Source organism: Medicago sativa, chromosome 6 (genome assembly GCF_051527215.1).
Source record: "Medicago sativa cultivar Bolivia chromosome 6, Bolivia_mono, whole genome shotgun sequence".
NCBI lineage: Eukaryota > Viridiplantae > Streptophyta > Magnoliopsida > Fabales > Fabaceae > Medicago > Medicago sativa.
In genome coordinates this window covers 96,655,656-96,673,262 of record NC_140754.1, presented here as the reverse complement: position 1 = coordinate 96,673,262, position 17,607 = coordinate 96,655,656, and the positions used below count along the sequence as shown (strand labels likewise).

The window sequence follows — 17,607 nt, the reverse complement described above, 5'->3', positions numbered from 1 at the left end:
GTGGGTGTCAGGCAAAAAGATCCAGATTTCTCTGTAGTAGATTGACGAGGGCGATATCTTCTTTCTGGCTTAGAGACGTGCCGATCTTAGTTGTCTGATGTGCTTCTGGACCAATGGATACTTCTTTCAAGTCTTCGATGGGCTCGAGGCGTTCTTGCTGGAAGTCTTATCTAGGATCGAGGTCTATCATGTTGACCTTGTGAGTTTCTTCGTTACTGGACTTCTTCCTTGTTTTCTGCAGTCTCAGGCTATTGTGATAGCATTCTCTGGCGGTTTTCTGGTCACCTCGGATGGTCCCAATCTTTCCATTATCCAAGGGATACTTTATGACCAAAAACTTTGTGGACAGGAAGCCTCCCAAAAGGTTGAAGGCGGGGCGACCAATGATAATGTTGTAAGAGCTGGGCGAGTTTACGACGAGGTACCTTACTCGAATGGTTTTTGCATGAGAGCCGCTCCCGAACGTTGTTTTGAGTGTGATGTAACCTCTTACGTGTACCTGTTCGCCTGTAAATCCTGCCAGGGTTCCCTTGAAAGGTTGTAGCAGTTCCGGGTCAAATCCCATTCGATCGAATGTGTCGTAGTATAAGATGTCCGCCGAACTTCCTGGGTCGATCAACACCCTCTTCACATCCCACTTGAAAATTTGCAGAGTAATAACCATGGGGTCGTCGTCGTGTGGTACGACGTCTCGGAAATCCTTGGCAGTGAAAGAGATATCAAGTTCGCGCCCAGAGTCTGGGGTCTCGTATTCTTGGCACAACATTACCTGCCTGACGTATTTCTTTCGTGATGAATTGGACTCTCCGCCCCCGGAGAAACCGCCCGAAATGGTGTTGAGCGTGTGTCTCTTTCCTTCGCTCCCTTCGTCCTTCTTCTTTTCCGTCTTTTGTTCGTTCTCGCCCTTCCTGTCCTGGGCGTATCCTCTTAATTTCCCATTCTGTATCAGCTTTTCTATTTCCTGTCGTAGGTGTATGCATGAGTCAGTGTCATGCCCCCGTATTCGATGATACTTGCACCATTTGTTTTTGTCTTTTCCCATGATCTCGTATCGTGGTAAAGGTGGATCTGGGATTAATTTGGCTTCATAGACTTCCTTCAGAATGCGTTCTGGCTTCGTGTTGAGGGGGTGAATTCCTCCGGACGCGAGTAAGACCTGTAATTAGTTCTTCGGTAAGGAGCTCGATCTCTACTCGACGATGGTTGATAAGGTCGCCGCTCCGTATTAAACGTTCGTTCCTTGGCGTCCCTTGCCCTCTTCTCAGCGTTGCTTTCTTCTCCCTTTATGTAACAATCTGCCCTGGCGATTATCTCCTCCATGGAATCGGCGGGTTTTTAAGCGAGGTATTCGTTGAACTGTCCTGCCTTCAGACCGTTCTGGAAGGCGCCCACAAATACTTCCTGGTTGGGATTGATGACTTTTATGGTCGTGTCGTTGAATCTTGCCAGATAATCTCGTAGGGACTCATTGTGTCCCTGGCGAACGTTGAAGAGGCTGGTTGCGATTACTTTGCGATGGCGACTGGCAGAGAACTGTTGGATGAGTTTCCTTGTCATGTCCGGGTAGCTAGTGATAGAGAAACGGGGGAGGTTCATGTACCATCGCAAGGCGGCTTCAGAAAAAGTCCCCGCCAGTAGCTTGCACTTGAGGGAGTCTGGGGCTCCGACTACGGACATGCGAGTGCTGAAAGCCGTGACGTGCTCCATAGGGTCGCTCTTCCCATCGAAGACGGAGAGATGGGGCGGTTTGAAGTTTTCTGGAACTGGCGCTCCCCAGATCTCGGCGGACAGAGGTTGTGGTTCCGGATCGTCCATCTCGCCATGGTGCGATTCCTCTTTCTCCTCCAGTTGTTTCTGTTGCATGTTCTCCATCGAAGCCTGCAAGGCGTCGTTGCAATCTTGTAATTGAGCGAGTTGAATTCGCATGGACTCTAACTCTTCGGCTGTTGCCATGATGAAAGGCTTTTATCTAAATCGTACGTGAGGTGCGATTTAGGTTTGTTGAAAAAAGGGTCGGGGTTTCCAAATCGTAAAGGGGGTTTTACGATTCGGAGGTCTAGTTTTAGGTTTCCCGAATCACGATTTGCGATCCAGAAACGTGGTCAAGGCTAGTTTTACCTTTTCCCACAGACGGCGCCAACTGTACTTGTAAAAAGTACGGTAAGGGATTCTAGGGTTCAGAATCGTATGCTAGGGTTTAGACTGATGATTAGATGCCTTGGGAACGCTCCCAAGAGTGGTATTTATAGCCTGCCGTGGGCTTGGGCTTTGGTTACTTGGTTTCCAAGTAACAGGGGTATTTATGTATTTATGTGAGTTTTAGGCGGTTTCTAGAAGGCCAATGGGCCAACGCCTTTAGCAGAGCGCGCCAGGCCCTGGGGGGTCCTTCTGGAGGGCGCCCATGCCCTTCTGGAGGCTCTACGCCCCTTAAGGAGGTTTTGGAGTCCTTCTGGAGGTCTTCTAGGACCCTAGGAGTATTATGACGGTCCAATATATATATATATATATATTATGATGTATTTTTACTAGATATACATGTAGAAAATATATAATATCGATTATTTTTAATAAACCAAAGAAAAATATTTAATGAAAATTGATCAAGGCGAAACATGTGCCAAGGAGATAAAACAAAATTGCAAATCATGGTGCAAAAATTGAAGACCATACCTGAACAGGGGTGAACCTAGATCAACAGTTGTAGTTGTGGAAGCACAATTAAGAACAACATTATCTTCTAGGAGGGGGTAGTGCGCATACAAACACTCTAACAATCAAACCACTCTAGATCGAGGGTGCAAAGTTTTTAGAGTTTATAGCATGTGTACCTTAATCGGGGTCACATACTCTATAACGTACCTTAATCGGGGTCACATACTCTATAATGGCAAGATTCATTAGCGGATTGGGCCTGGGCCTAAGGACGATAATGATTCCACATTAGCGATAATAATAAGGGAAATGTTAACTAGTGCCCCGGACTAGTTAAGGTGATTAATATAGAAACTTTGCATCGGGAAATGATGAAAAGTGGAATGTTCTACTTTAGAAAAGTCAAAAAGTTGTTGTCTTTAATAAAAAAAAATATTTTTAACTTTCTTAACTAGTGCCCCGAGGGCACTGGTTAACACAACCCTAATAATAACATCATCTAGTATTTTTCGATCTTTAACAAACGATGTATGAGATTCTGCAATAAAGACCAGTGACTTGTTTCAATCTATTCACACTCAAATAGAATTTTACACACGCAATCAACCATAGAAATATGTCTTACGTCCCTATACTTTTGAGGATTAACCTTATCCGAAATCAACACAAGGAAAGTATAATTTATGCATTTGACCAATCTTTGTTAGAATAAAATCCATGCATGAATCTCATAATTCCTTTCCGATAACCTCCCTAAACTCTTGAGAAGACCAAAATAGACTATACTAGTATATGGACCCGTGCCAAGCACGGGCTAGAATTTTGCCATACTCAAGGTAGAGAATATTGTGATTTATCAAGTGCCACCTAAAGCTCAACAATGGATAAAAGAGTGGAAGTCGAAACAAAATCAAGCGAAAAAAACTCATACCTAGGCCTTAAAATCTTGGATAAGACGGTGCATCATTCTCACTTGTGTGTTTTCTCTTTCTTCAACGTGTCGATCCACAACAGTGTTGACTCCTCAAGAAGGCCCAACAGTTGTATCATATCTCAGTTCAACATTGTGGGGGAGCAGGAGTGGTTCTTGGTGGTGGACCACACACACGGAGAGTTCAACACTTAGCGGAGAGATGTTAATGTGTCGAGTTAAAATTTTAAATTGGATGCAAGATTAGATGTTGAGCAATATATAAGTGAGATGACCCATATATCTTTTAAGACTTTGAAAATGAGATGATCCATATACGTAATGTTTTAAGACTTTGAATAATGATGTAATGGCTATCTCACTTATGTGGTTACTCTTAACCGAATATGATGATGCAATTCAATGTACGCTCCCACATAAATCTCAATATTATGATGATTTATATGGTTAGTTTTTAGGTATCATTAGTTTAATTTTCTATCTTAAATTTTAGTTTTTGGATATCATTCATTTTAATTCAACTTCTATTATTTTGAATTCTTTTACCTTCGATCTTTGGTAGGATTAGACAATGAAAAAATATATATGTGTTTTGCTAAGTTGACAAAATATATGATTATTATCCTTAAAAAAATACATAGTTATTAGACATTTTAAATTGATCTAGCATTTTCTAAATGAGTATGATATTTTGGTAACATAATTACCCAATAATCTCCAATGATCCTTCAACAAATTCATAAAATTAACATAAACTCATTATTCCATATACTATCATAGGTAAAATATACACCCCTTAAATTCTTCCCTTATCATTGATATCATGTTCAAATTACTTTTTCATTTTCTTTCTTTTTTTAATTTATTTTCTCTCTTTGCAAGAACAAATGGAACAAAAATATCCCTATATGATGAAACCGTCACCAACCCATAATTTTTATCATGTTGTTTCTTTGATCTTATTTGGCTATCTCATCTGATCACAGACACAAAGAGTCACACAATTAAGATAAAGATGTTAATGTGTCATGTGTGAGTTAAACATTTACATTTAATGCAGGAGTAGAAATCGTGCAACATATAAGTGAGATTTCCAATACACTTAATGTCTTAATGTTTTGGGTGAATATATGATGTTAATTTCACTTGTGGGGTTTCTATTATTTAAGTGCAATGATCCATTTACTTAATATATGGATGTCATTTGCTAAAAAAAAATATATTAAATATAAGTTTTTGGATGTCGTTCGCTTTCATGCAATTTTTTTATCCAACCTCCATGTTTTAAATATTTTCACTTTTGATCTTTGGTGGGGTCTAACAATGAAAAAAAAATGTAGATATGTTATGCTGAATTGATAAAGTACATGCTAATTAGACATTTTTAAAATCAGTTATGCTATATAGTACGGAGCTTTGCATACGAATGCATTTTCTTCCCTTAGCTTTTCGTTCCGTACTAAGAAGCATTTCTCTTTTAAAATAACGTGGCATTTTTTAATTAAGTCTATTTTTTAATAAAATAATTAATCATAAATTTCCAACTCCTTTATCTAACTTACAAAATTATCAGTAACTCATTCTATTTTTGATACTTCCTTTTGCTCTTTTCATGAAGGATAGGAACATAAACCTACCTCTATCAAACCATCATTAACCCACATTTTTTTGCTATATTAGGCCTCTGCTTGACCTTATTTGACTATGTCACCAAATCACAAACGTAGATAGTCTCACACTAAGAAAGATATGTTAAAAAAAATTACCAATGAAAAAGAAAAAACAAATTATATAGATTGATTAAATTGTTGATGCAAATTTTTGCTGTAACTTGATAATTTTCCACATTTATAACTTTTTGTTGATCATCGCTCACTCGTTCCTGAAATCAACATCTTATTTGTTGTCTTTTGAGGCGAATTCCTAATTTCAAAAGACCTTTTATTTGTGAAAAAGAATCTAGAAGAAGTCAAATATACATGAAGGGATTATCATATAGGATTATAAAATTGACACACAACTTAACATTATCCGATAAATACAGCTTCTTTTAGACCAACTTACTCAGAATAAAAAGGAAATCCCAAAAAAAAAAAGTGGATTCAAAACCAAATCCATTAAGCTACTAATTTAAACTAAAAATATACACTATTAAACAAATTAAAAACAAAATATCTCAAAATCATCATACACATGGAAGTTAATAGTGAACTGAGAAAAAAATTCAACCAATCCTATAATGAAGAACAAAACAGTTGGTTGGAAGTGTCATTTCCTATTAAAAATATATGTTGCTCCTTAACATGTAAAAGAGAACAATTGTTCAAGAAAACAGGAACACTTAGTAATATTCTCCTTCTCATAAGGTGTAATTTTTATTTAAATTGATTGTGTTAAAAAAGGTATAGATAACGAAGAATAATCGAAAGATATAAAAACATATGAGAATGAATCTCTTTTATTTTTTGGTAGAAGAATGAATCTCTTTTTTTTTTTATATATAAAAGAAAGAATAAATCAACATAAAAAAAGGTAAATATGACAACAAAATATATTTTAGAAAGAAAAAAAGGTATAGAAAGTAAATATGAATTTTTTTTTGAATTTTGACCTGAACACATGTTAATGCTTTTTAATGACATCTATGAGAGAATTATTGTGTGAACATAAAGAATTAGACACTTCATTTGATATCACATACATAAAAAGAACAAAAATAATAGAAAAATAATAATTAAAGAATCATTAGTTTTTAAATGATTATATCATAAGCATTGTTTGTGTGCGACCAAACGAAGTGTCTAAATCCTTGTGTCCATCCAAGAACTTTTTCATCAATGATACATTATAATGCTTTGAAAAAAAAGGAAGTAAAAGAAGTAGAAGAACAAATGCTAGAAAAAACAAATATTTATTCATATCCTTTAACCCAGACCTGAGGTAGAAATTTCTAATCGAAATTCATTCCATATTTGTGAATGTAAGACCATCCACAACAGAGCACCCAACATTGGGTGCTTAAGTGGGTCCCCTATGTCCATATCACCAATTTTACGGTAATACTTAATAAGCACCAATTTTCTCCAACCTAGCAACTCAAAAGGAATTATTAAATAGGCCCTTACAAATAACTCTATATCATTACATTTTTAACAAAATTTATTCATTTTACTAAGATTTATTAAATGGGACCCCATGAAAAATGAAGAGAGAGAGGGTGCTTCCATAACCACCCTCCTCCATAAGCACCCATATTTTTTTTTTTTTAAATTAAGCACCCATATGTTATACTCCACAATGAGGGTGCCTATTTAATGTGGTGCTAAATAGGTGAAGCACCCACCATTGTGGATGGTCTAAGAGCCTTCTACATGGATATGTATATTATCAAAAGATAGTAGAATAACCTTAAAAGAATTTATTGATAAAATGAATAATAAATTTACATGAATTTTGTAATAAAAAACGATGTATAGAGAAATATGATAGGCATTCAAATATTGCTTGTATAGTTGAAAAACAGTGTTAATTTCATCATTACTTGTATCGATCGTTTGTAGTCATTCTTCTTATGAAACAATTGAACATAGGGGAAAAACCAAAATAAATTGATTCAATACACACAAAAAGTTGAACGAAAAAAATAAGAGACATACACACACACGGGCTTAAGAATCAAGCACAACATCAAAACAAACATAAGAAGCTAATATGTGGTTGAATCAGTTGCAGAGTGAACGCTGATAAGTGGTTGAATCTATCGTGTAGTGAATGATTCAACACTAAGAGAATAAGAAAAGTTATCAAAACATTTTCCAAGATTAAAAAAATATACTTAATAATGTGCAAGAAAAATAATTTTGCATATTTTATTTAATTCTGCATATGTCATGAATATAAAAATTGTTTTTATAAGTGTACTCCATGTTTTGTACCTATAAAAAAATTGTAAATTAAAAATAAAAATTCATTGGATGTGTGTGAAGAGAGACTAAGTAAAGAAAAAGTACAGAAATAATTCGAGTAACGTGAGTATATATATTGAAGACATGACTATAAATTTGAATACAAAATAGGTACCTAAAATCAATGCAAAATTATTGTCAGACGTTTTTATTTGCATTCAATACGTTTAATGTGAAAAGGGAAGACATTAAAAAAAATTGCATTGACTTCGACAACTTCTGTAAAATATTAGTACCAAAGATATCATTACCAAAAAAGAAATAGACCACTAAAGCAATAGAGACATGAACAAATGGTAGCAATTAGAAAAAAACAATTGAAAGCAACAAATGATAGAAAGCAAGATTATGTGCAACGTGTACTTTGAAACTCTTGTAAGTTAGATGTATATTATAAAATAGACGGCGTATACATTTAAGATCCACTTAGGTACATAAAATGGGATTTCTATTGTGGATCTTCTTTGTAAAATGTGTTCACTCCCCTAAAAAATTGTGTACACCATGAAAGAGTCTGAGATCGAATATCAATCATAACATCCGATGAAACAATTTTGACATTTTTATTATTTGAGTTAGGAATTTTTAGGACTAATTTTCTCATACTATAAAATTGTTTTAAATATATATTATATATGTAAACTTAAATATATCTATTCACACTGGTTTTGTTTAAGAAGCAAAAACAGAAATTGAGACAACAACATGTACTTGGGAAACCGCCGTATAGAACCCGCTCAAGGGGTGCTTCATCTCCAAGTGTCCAATGATTGTCATATATTGGAGTGCTTAAGGTATTGGCAACTCGGACATAGGAGTTGCTTTCCGTCTCATAAATCATTGTTAATTATTATTGCGGAATCTTTGATTTTCGCGGTGTCGAACATGTTCCGAATGTTTATTGATGATTTTGGTGGATTTGATGAAAATCAAAGCCATGTTGCTGGTGATGTTGACTTTTTGCAATTCCAGAGACTCGTGTTAAAAGTTTAACAGAAATTGTTGCCCTTTTATTTTTCATTCTATTTTATTTTCAGCTTTTGAGGGTTTTGGCTTAGTCCCCCTCTTGTGTATATATTTTCCCCTTTTTTAATAATTTTTTTGAGTTTGGCGGCATAGGATACGGGATGCGAACCTAGTTGAGATGCCGTTGTTTCCTCTTGATATTTGTCCTTTCTCCCGGCTTACAAAAAAAAAATACTTGAAAAATGTAAAGTTACTAAAATAGGCAATAAACCACCCAACTGGTAGGCATTATTGTTTGATGACAACTTTTTAATGTTCCAAACATACAACAATGTTTATAGTAACTACCATTCATGGAAATTAATCAAGCAAGTATTGACCTTTTTTTTGCCATGTATCCTTTAAGCGTAAATGGAGTCGAGTAAGACCACAATGAATGGGAAAGGTTTCTCTTAGGAGATTTAACATTGTTGTATATTTTAGGCTATATTTGAACATATGATTTTTGATGAAGCTTAAGAAAATCTCTTACCATCCCATCCAAATACCCTTGAATAACGGATATAAATTTTTTATAATTGGAAATGAGTCAATCACAAATAAATTGTATAAAATTTTGAAAACTGTAAGGATGATTATAGACGGGTAACCAAACATGTCATTAAAAAATGAGTAAATTGTATAAAATTTTGGAACCTACACATTTACCTATAGTAAAAAATGTCACGATCTATAAGTAATTGTATTTTGTTTTGGCACAATAAGCAAATGTATTTATTAGGGAAAAATATAAGCAAACATTATACTGTTGTCTTTTTTACAGAGAAAATCATACAAAAAAAAGTTATGTTTATACCGTATGAATTTACAAATTTAACATCAATTTTTTTTTTTGGAAATAAATATAAGTGAATTGGATTCCTAGAACGCTTACAAAAGTAATTTTCAACCATCTGGATGAGTCAATTACTTACCAATTGAGTCAACTTTCATGGCTAAGAGATTATTTAACTTAGTAATTTCGATTTCTTTGGATTGATGAAAAAGAAATTACCTTAATTTTCCCCTTAATGATTAGGTCCGTATACGTGCATTTTGAATAATTTTGATACACGTTCTGAATTGGTTTTAATTTCGAATGCTTATGATTCATGTTTTATTTTTACTGGAACTTATGATTCATGTTTTAATTAGCGCATTAATAATCTGCACTGAACAATTTGATTCAGTTTTGAGTAGAAAAAGTGTATAATATTTCATAAATGTTAAGATTGTCTTTTTTATGCAACATAAAGATTAAGAATTGATGGACATTTAAAATATATATTCTCATTGACAAATTTGAATGTGTGATGAAGAATATGTTTTGCTAAAGATAAAAAGAATAGGGGATAAAAAAAAAGATAAAAAGAATACCATTTGTGTTTAATGTGCGTATTAATGGTCATATTAATTTGTGAATATTTTTTTTACGTAAGCAGTTAATTAGGGAGAAACAATACACATGTACTTTTGCATATTTAGTTTCATTAAATTAAAAAAAAAACATATTAAAAAACTAATGTAAAATTATGAAAAGGTAGCTTATGACCTTATGTTTACAAACATATTAATAAATAAATTTAAAAACATATTTGAACAAAAAAAATTAAAAACTTATTAATAAATAAATGAGAAACTTCCTTAAAAAAAATAAATGAGAAACTTATGACCTTATGTTTACAAACATTGATTACAGATAGTTGAACAAATACATTAATGATTTTTTATTATGATATTTCTAAATATAAATCAATATAAAAATATTAACTTCAATCAAAAACACATATGTGACCAAAAAAAGGCAATATACATAAGTTTTACATTAATGATTTTTTACTATGATATTTCTAAATATGAATCAATATAAAAGTGTTAACTTCAATCAATCCTTCAAAAAAAAAAAAAACTTCAATCAAAAACACATGTGACCAAAAAAAGGCAATATACATAAGTTTTTTTTTTGTGTAAAAATATAATAAAATTTAGATAATATATATTTTTCAAATTGTTTTGTAATTATATATGTTCCTCTTTTAAACACCCCTAAAAAAAAAAGTTTCTCTTTTAAACAATATCATCATTCAATTTGTAAAATAATAATTCGAGTAATATGATAAAAAAAATATTGAAATCAAATAAACAAATAAACTAAATTGACCACAGAAGTTTATAAGGTAAATATTTATTTTAAGGTAAGCATTTTTTAAAATAAACAAATATATTGAATTGATTAAATAATAAATAATAATACAAAACCTTATGTACCAAAGAGTTTTGATGTTTATAAAGATGACACTCATTTCTCTAACATGATATGAAAAAACAAAGTGTATCTAACACATATTAAAAAAGAACAAAATATAGCTACAAACTACAACATGTAAAGCAAATAAATGAATTAGATCCTTCAAAAAAATGAATTGGTTGAATATGAAAATAGATGACAACTAATTAAAATACAAATGTATAATCTTCCATTACAGTGTCGTTAATCTTCTCATCCTAACTCTGTATCTTATCATACTATGAGAGTTCTCTAACAGTGACATGGATTTTCTCAAAAAAATAAATAAAACACAATAGTTAGAAAAATAGTTATAATCATTAAGACACAAAAAAAACACAACAATACGGAAACTACTATAATAACGATTATTACTAAAGATCATATTTTTTCAAAAATAAATAAATTGCATAAACAACCAAATATTGTAACACCACCAAAAAAAAAACAATCAAATATTGTTTGGCAAACAAAATATTTCTCATTCACACAAAAAAAAATTAGCAACCAACGATTGACAAAAAAAAAGAAGCAAAGAAACTAATAAGAAAAAGAGAATACATGGAAGAAGCAATGTAATTTGCAATGGTCTTTCAAATATCATTTATATAGACAATTTTGCAAGGGTATTTTAGTATTTTTGTTTCATACCAAGCACATTCAAAAAGGAGTCTTTATAACGAAATCATTAGAAATCTTTTTCTTTTAATTTTGTAACCTCTCTTTGTGCTAATTCCATCAAGCATTTATATTGATATTGTTCATCATCCTTTTTAATAAACTTCTAAAGCAAACTATTTTTTTTATTCTCTATTATGGGTTTTTTTTTAAATTACAAAAAAATATAAGAAAGTAATTTTTTTTTAAAAATGTAAGGATTCATATTTTTTTATAAGTTTTATACATTAAAACAAATTCAATAATTGTTGTGCATATAGACACTTGATATCTAAATAATGTTATAACGATAAATCATTATTATTATTATTTCTATTCAAAATTACAAAAATAATATCAAAGTCATAACTTAAAACAATTTAAATGAAATTAATTTTTTAATGGTCAGATTGTCATTACCTATTTCACTAAGCCTTGAAATTTGAATTTCAAATGGAATATCAAGTTGAAATTTGAAGTTTTAGGTGTATTAGAGCATTAATTAGAGCATTAATGATGATTAACAATTTAGAATGCCACGTGTACTTTTACAATTTTTCAAGGCAAATATATATAATAGAGATTAAATCATGTTCTCTTAAAACTATCATAACCTCGAACTGTTTGTTTCACTATATATAAAAAAGTTTTGAAAATTCATGACAGATAAATTTCATTCTTAAAAAATATATCATAATAAATGTATTTATTTTATTGATGAGTCAAGAAAAACCATAATATAATAAATTGTTATCTAAAAAAATTAATTTTAATATAATAACATATCATTCCGTAAATAAAGTCACTTAAAAAATTAATGCACACGGTTCGTACACTCAATTTCATTGCTTGCAATTCATTATTACTTCTGCGTCGACGGGCACTAACATATCCATCTTTACGCTTTTATTGATAAGGAACAACAAAATAATTATATGAAGGATAAAATTGGAAGAATTTTTTTTGCACCAAAATAAAAAAAAAATTATATAAGGTCAAAATAAGATTTTTCATAGTATTTAATATTGTTTCTCTCCTATTATTGTGGATAGTTCATATTTAAATGGATTTAACCATTTCTACATGTAGAGATTTGGTTTGGTCCTTCTCAAATTATTTCATCACTATTATGTTGTCGAGTTTCCAAAAGTTTAGAAATATAATCATAGTTTTCTTATTTTTGGTGTGATTCTTCTTCAGTTTTGCAGATTTTGACACCCTATTTTTTAAGAGTCTCAATAACCAACCTTTCATTTTCATGTCAGATTACCTAATTCACTACCACCTCCTTAAATTGGATAGTCAAAAGAGGAGTGTTATCAAGCGAACAATTTGTTTGTGAGAGTTCACGATGGTTGATATTGTAGTTAATATGTTTGGGAATAAGCTAATTTGTGATCATTCTGTCTGAATCTCTATTGTAACTTTTCGGCTATCTTCTCTTACATACTTTATGTTGAGAGAATAATCTCTTAGTTGTTAATATATTTCATTTTGATTTCTTAAGAAAAGGAATTAATAATATATACTAGCAGGGGCGGCCCTGTGCAAGTGCATCAAGGCCCTTGGCACAGGGCCTCAAACTTAAGGGGCCTCAAAATTTGAAAATAAGGGAAAAAAACTTGTACCTACGGACAAAAACCGTCACTAAATGTCATTTTCCGTAGGTAAAAGTCCAGAATTCAACTATTTTGCTGTCAACTATACATTGTCCGTAGGTAAATGTCTATTTGTCTGTGGGTAAAAGTCAGAACGCAGATGTTTGTCACTCTGAGTGGTGTTGAATTTTTTTTTCAATACTTTTAAAATTAAAATTGTCAAGATTACAACGGGGCCTCTGAATTATCGGAGACGGCCCTGTATACTAGTCCCTTGTATCAAGTTGTCATTATTATTCAAGACTTTGTATTTTATTGGAATTGCAGTCTCATTCTTTATCTTCTTTATTCTTCTCTATAAGTCTATTATTGTTGACATATACCATTGGTCATACCAAAAGATGGTTAAAAACCTTTAAACGGAAACAACTGCAAAGATCTTGCAACAAGACAACGACTTGCAAGCTGAAGTCTGTGAGGAATCAAATCTACCACTAGATACCGAGCCAAATACAGTTTTCAAAGATGGGTTTCAACACAATATGTTTTCAGTCAAAAATAACTCCTAATTAGAGAAGACAAAAATTTCAACTTAAAATACAAGTTAAAGACTACGAAAATACTATGCATTAGCATAGAATAGTCAAATAGAGAAAATGCAATGAATTGAAATAAAGCGTGAGAAACATATGAACTATAATCACGGGAATCTAGAGAGCTGACCAAGCATTATAAAAAATAAAATTTGTGGATTTTGGAGGGGATAGCTTTGGAATAAGCATTATATATATATATATATATATATATATATATATATATATATATATATATATATATATATATATATATATATGAGTTTTGGTAGAAGACACATTTTATTAATATATTGATTTTTTTTGAAGAAATATATATATTGATATTTTAAAAAAATTAAAGGAACAATATGATATTAATTATATGGTCATGTATTAAAATATATAAATTTAGCTCGAAAGTCTTCTCCTCCATAACCCTTGAGAATCCAATTCACTAAAACACAGGTGAAGACTACGTGTATGTATCGCAGTTCCAATGATACACAAGATTTTTTATGTATGTAAGGTGAAAATGGGCACCCATACTAAATTATGTCATGTTTGTCCCTCATTTAAGAAAAAGGTCATTACTTTTCTCATCTTATGAATTTCTCGTGCGTCTTATCCGGAACTAAAATCTAAAATGTTTTAACGTGTTTTTGGAAGTTTTTAATAAGATGTTTATGTTGTATTTTTATAAGATACTATATTTCAAAAGTTAATGCAATTAAATATTTTTTTATGCTCATTTAACTTTGTTTACTGAGTCAAAGGCTGTTACATTTTATTCCAAACGTTCCCAACTTGAAAGCTATTATTAAGGCTTTATATTTGGCATGACAAAGTCAATTTTTGACTGGTAAAAATGTAAAAAACTATGATGCACGTTTTTGTTATTGTGAGTAGCGCAGAAGTTTATAACATACAGGAGAAAACTCTTTTTTTTGTTGTTTACTCATATGTAGCACATAAAAGGAAAATCCCCTTTTTATTCTTCAACTCACATTTTAACCTTTTAATTTTTCAGAGTCTCACACACAACTCTGGGTTATCATCTTCCTGAAAATATATTCTTGTTAGTTCTGTATCCTCGATTTTAATCGAAAAGGGTCTATTAAATCCTGGGGGGTTAGCGTATAATTACGTGAAAAATCCTTAAGGACAGCGCGATCAGCGCGTCTCAGACTATTCATGGTTTGTTCGTTTTGCAGGTGTTTATTTGATTTGGTTGTCAGAAAGGTTGATAGAGTTGTGTCGGTGACATAATTATACAACAACATCAAAACAGATAAGTTTACTTTGAAATCTTCCTTGATTATTCTTCCTTGATTATTCTTATTAACACACAAATTGATTCTTATATTTATTTGTTGATTATTATTTGTAGAGATAATTTATGCCTAAATTTACAACAATCTTAAGGATTTTTCTTTGGCATAAAATTACTGATAATTGAAAGCTGCTTGTTGAATTGGTAAATTTTCGGCATAGGTGAACCTATAATTTCCAGAAAGTGATTAGTCGCAGTTGTCGTTTCTGTGATTGATGTGATCCATTCAAGGCAATTTGATCGATGATATTTTGAGATGAAGAAAGTTCCAGGTTATATTATTTTATCATGCAAATCCTTTTGGTTGATGATTATCTTTACATGCTGCATTGAGTCATCAAAATAGAGATTATTTGTTATATGATTTTTGTGAATCAAGCAAGACAGAAACTTGAGAAATTAATTAGCATTTTAGAGCACTTTAAAATATTAGATTAATTATCCTCTAATGCTTCTAGTAATTTAGTTATCAAGTTGCTGCTATTAGTTTTGGGTGATTTGCTATGAAATTGCATTTTAGAATTTGATTCTAAATATGGACATGTTAGTACTAGTATCGATTTTAATTTTGTAATCTACCTTGAACTTGTTCCCTTGATTTGTTAAACTATTTGTTGAAGCAAAATATATTCATGATATGTGATAGTTAGGGTAACATAATCGGTTAAAAGTATTTTATTGTTGTGGGTTGATTATACTATAATATATGCAATTTTTTTTTATATGCTTATGTGAATAAAGATGAAATATCTTGTTGCTCTCTATATATGTAATTTTGAGGTCAACGATGCATGACACGGATGTGGGTTTCATGTGTGAAAAAATATTGTGCCGCTAATGATTTTGATTGATGTATGCTTATTCTTTATCATTGGCTTTAATTTGTTAAGTGATTATTGGCCTAAAGATTACTTGAATCTTCTTCGATATGCATGAGATCTCAGAATTATTTTTTGTTTTATTTTATTCTAGCAGCACATGTTAATATTCTTGGGTGTGAAGCATGAAATGTATCTTTAAATAAATAAAAAGGAATTTTGATATTGGAATAAACTAGTGTAGTCTTTGTCCTCACTTGGTAAATTAATTCATCAATTTTTTCTGGTGTTTGATATATGTGTAAATTGTTTGTGAATAAAGTTATTGAAATGTTTATGCCATATATGAGAATTTAAATGATAGGAAGTCATAAGTATGTATTCCTTTAAATGTACTTACTTTGTGATAATTGTAAATGTGACTTTTTGTAATTGGGTCAATGTTAACCTATATTTCAATAAGCTTTTCAAAACTGGAAATTCTGTGAATATAGATTCTTGAGATATTTCTCCTTCAATTTGTGTAAACATGTGCTATATGGATCTTTGGCTAGATAATTTATTCTTGAACTTATTTTAAACCTTGTCATTAAGATAGAGTATGAGAAGATATATTGAATTGAAATTATATAGCAAATTATGATAATGACATGTGAGAATAAATTTGAGTTTGGTCATGTATGTCTCTGAGTGTTGCATATTCTTTGTACATATGTATTATTGTAGTCTGTTAATTTGAGGTTTTTACCTTACAATTTAGAGGTGAATTGACATGAGATATTTCAATTATAAATTTGTGAAAAATATATTATGCATAATCCATTGTATTCAAATAATACAACGAAGTTAATGAAATCTGCACATATGAGAAAATATATATCTTTGAGACTTATTTTTATTGTGGAAGTGTTGTCACTTGAAAATTATTCAAGTAGACCTGTAAAATAAATCCACACATAAACTTATATTTTTCAATATGGGGTGTTGTCACTTGAAAATTATTCAAGTAGACCTATATAATAAATTCACACATTGAGTTATATTTTCTCAATGTGGGGGTTTGTCCCTTCGACTTTATCTAAGTAGACCTGATGAAGTATATCAAGGATGTCGATTTGACAATATATAAAATATTGTTTAGAGTTGATAAACCATTGCATCAAAATAATGCAATGATGTTAATTGAAATTGAAATTCAATGAAATTAAATCAAAATGTACAATTACAATTTACTTATTGTGGGAAGGTTGTCACTTGAAGTCATTCAAGCAGACCTGTTAATAAATCTACAAATAGATTTATATTTATCCACTTTGATAGTGATGTCACTTAATAATAATGTAAGCAGACATGTATAAAAATAATTATAGAGATCAAGTTTATTGTTATAGACTTTGATAAATATATGAGGTTGATTGACTTAGAGACGTCTTAGTCAATCTTATATGATGAAAGAAATTTGTCTACATCATTTGTGTATAAAGTAGCTACTAAACAAAGCCCCTTGGGATGAAATAAATTTGTGTACATCGAGGGGATTGAGACTTAAGCCATTCGAAATTAATAAGTGATGGGAACCCAACCTTTGTGATTGGAGATCCCATGAATAAGGTTCATATGGGTAAGAACAAGTCACTTATTAGTTCTGCTAGCACCAAAAATTAGTTAATTAATTTTTGTTCTCGTCTCTTTCCTATGGTGTGTGTGAGAAGTGCTAGACACTGCATTATTGAGAGGATAAGCCTATAAAGCTTTTAATGAATTTCATATCCCTTATGGGTGGTGTATG

General features: G+C 31.3%; 1 protein-coding gene across 1 annotated transcript; it reads right to left on the bottom strand.

Moving 5' to 3' along the window:
* Nucleotides 1–166: 166 nt before the first annotated feature.
* On the bottom strand, nucleotides 167–1,042 carry LOC146918618 (uncharacterized). The gene has a single exon (XM_085722075.1). It carries the CDS (start codon nucleotides 1,040–1,042, stop codon nucleotides 167–169), a length of 876 nt encoding a protein of 291 aa, XP_085578201.1.
* Nucleotides 1,043–17,607: the final 16,565 nt, after the last annotated feature.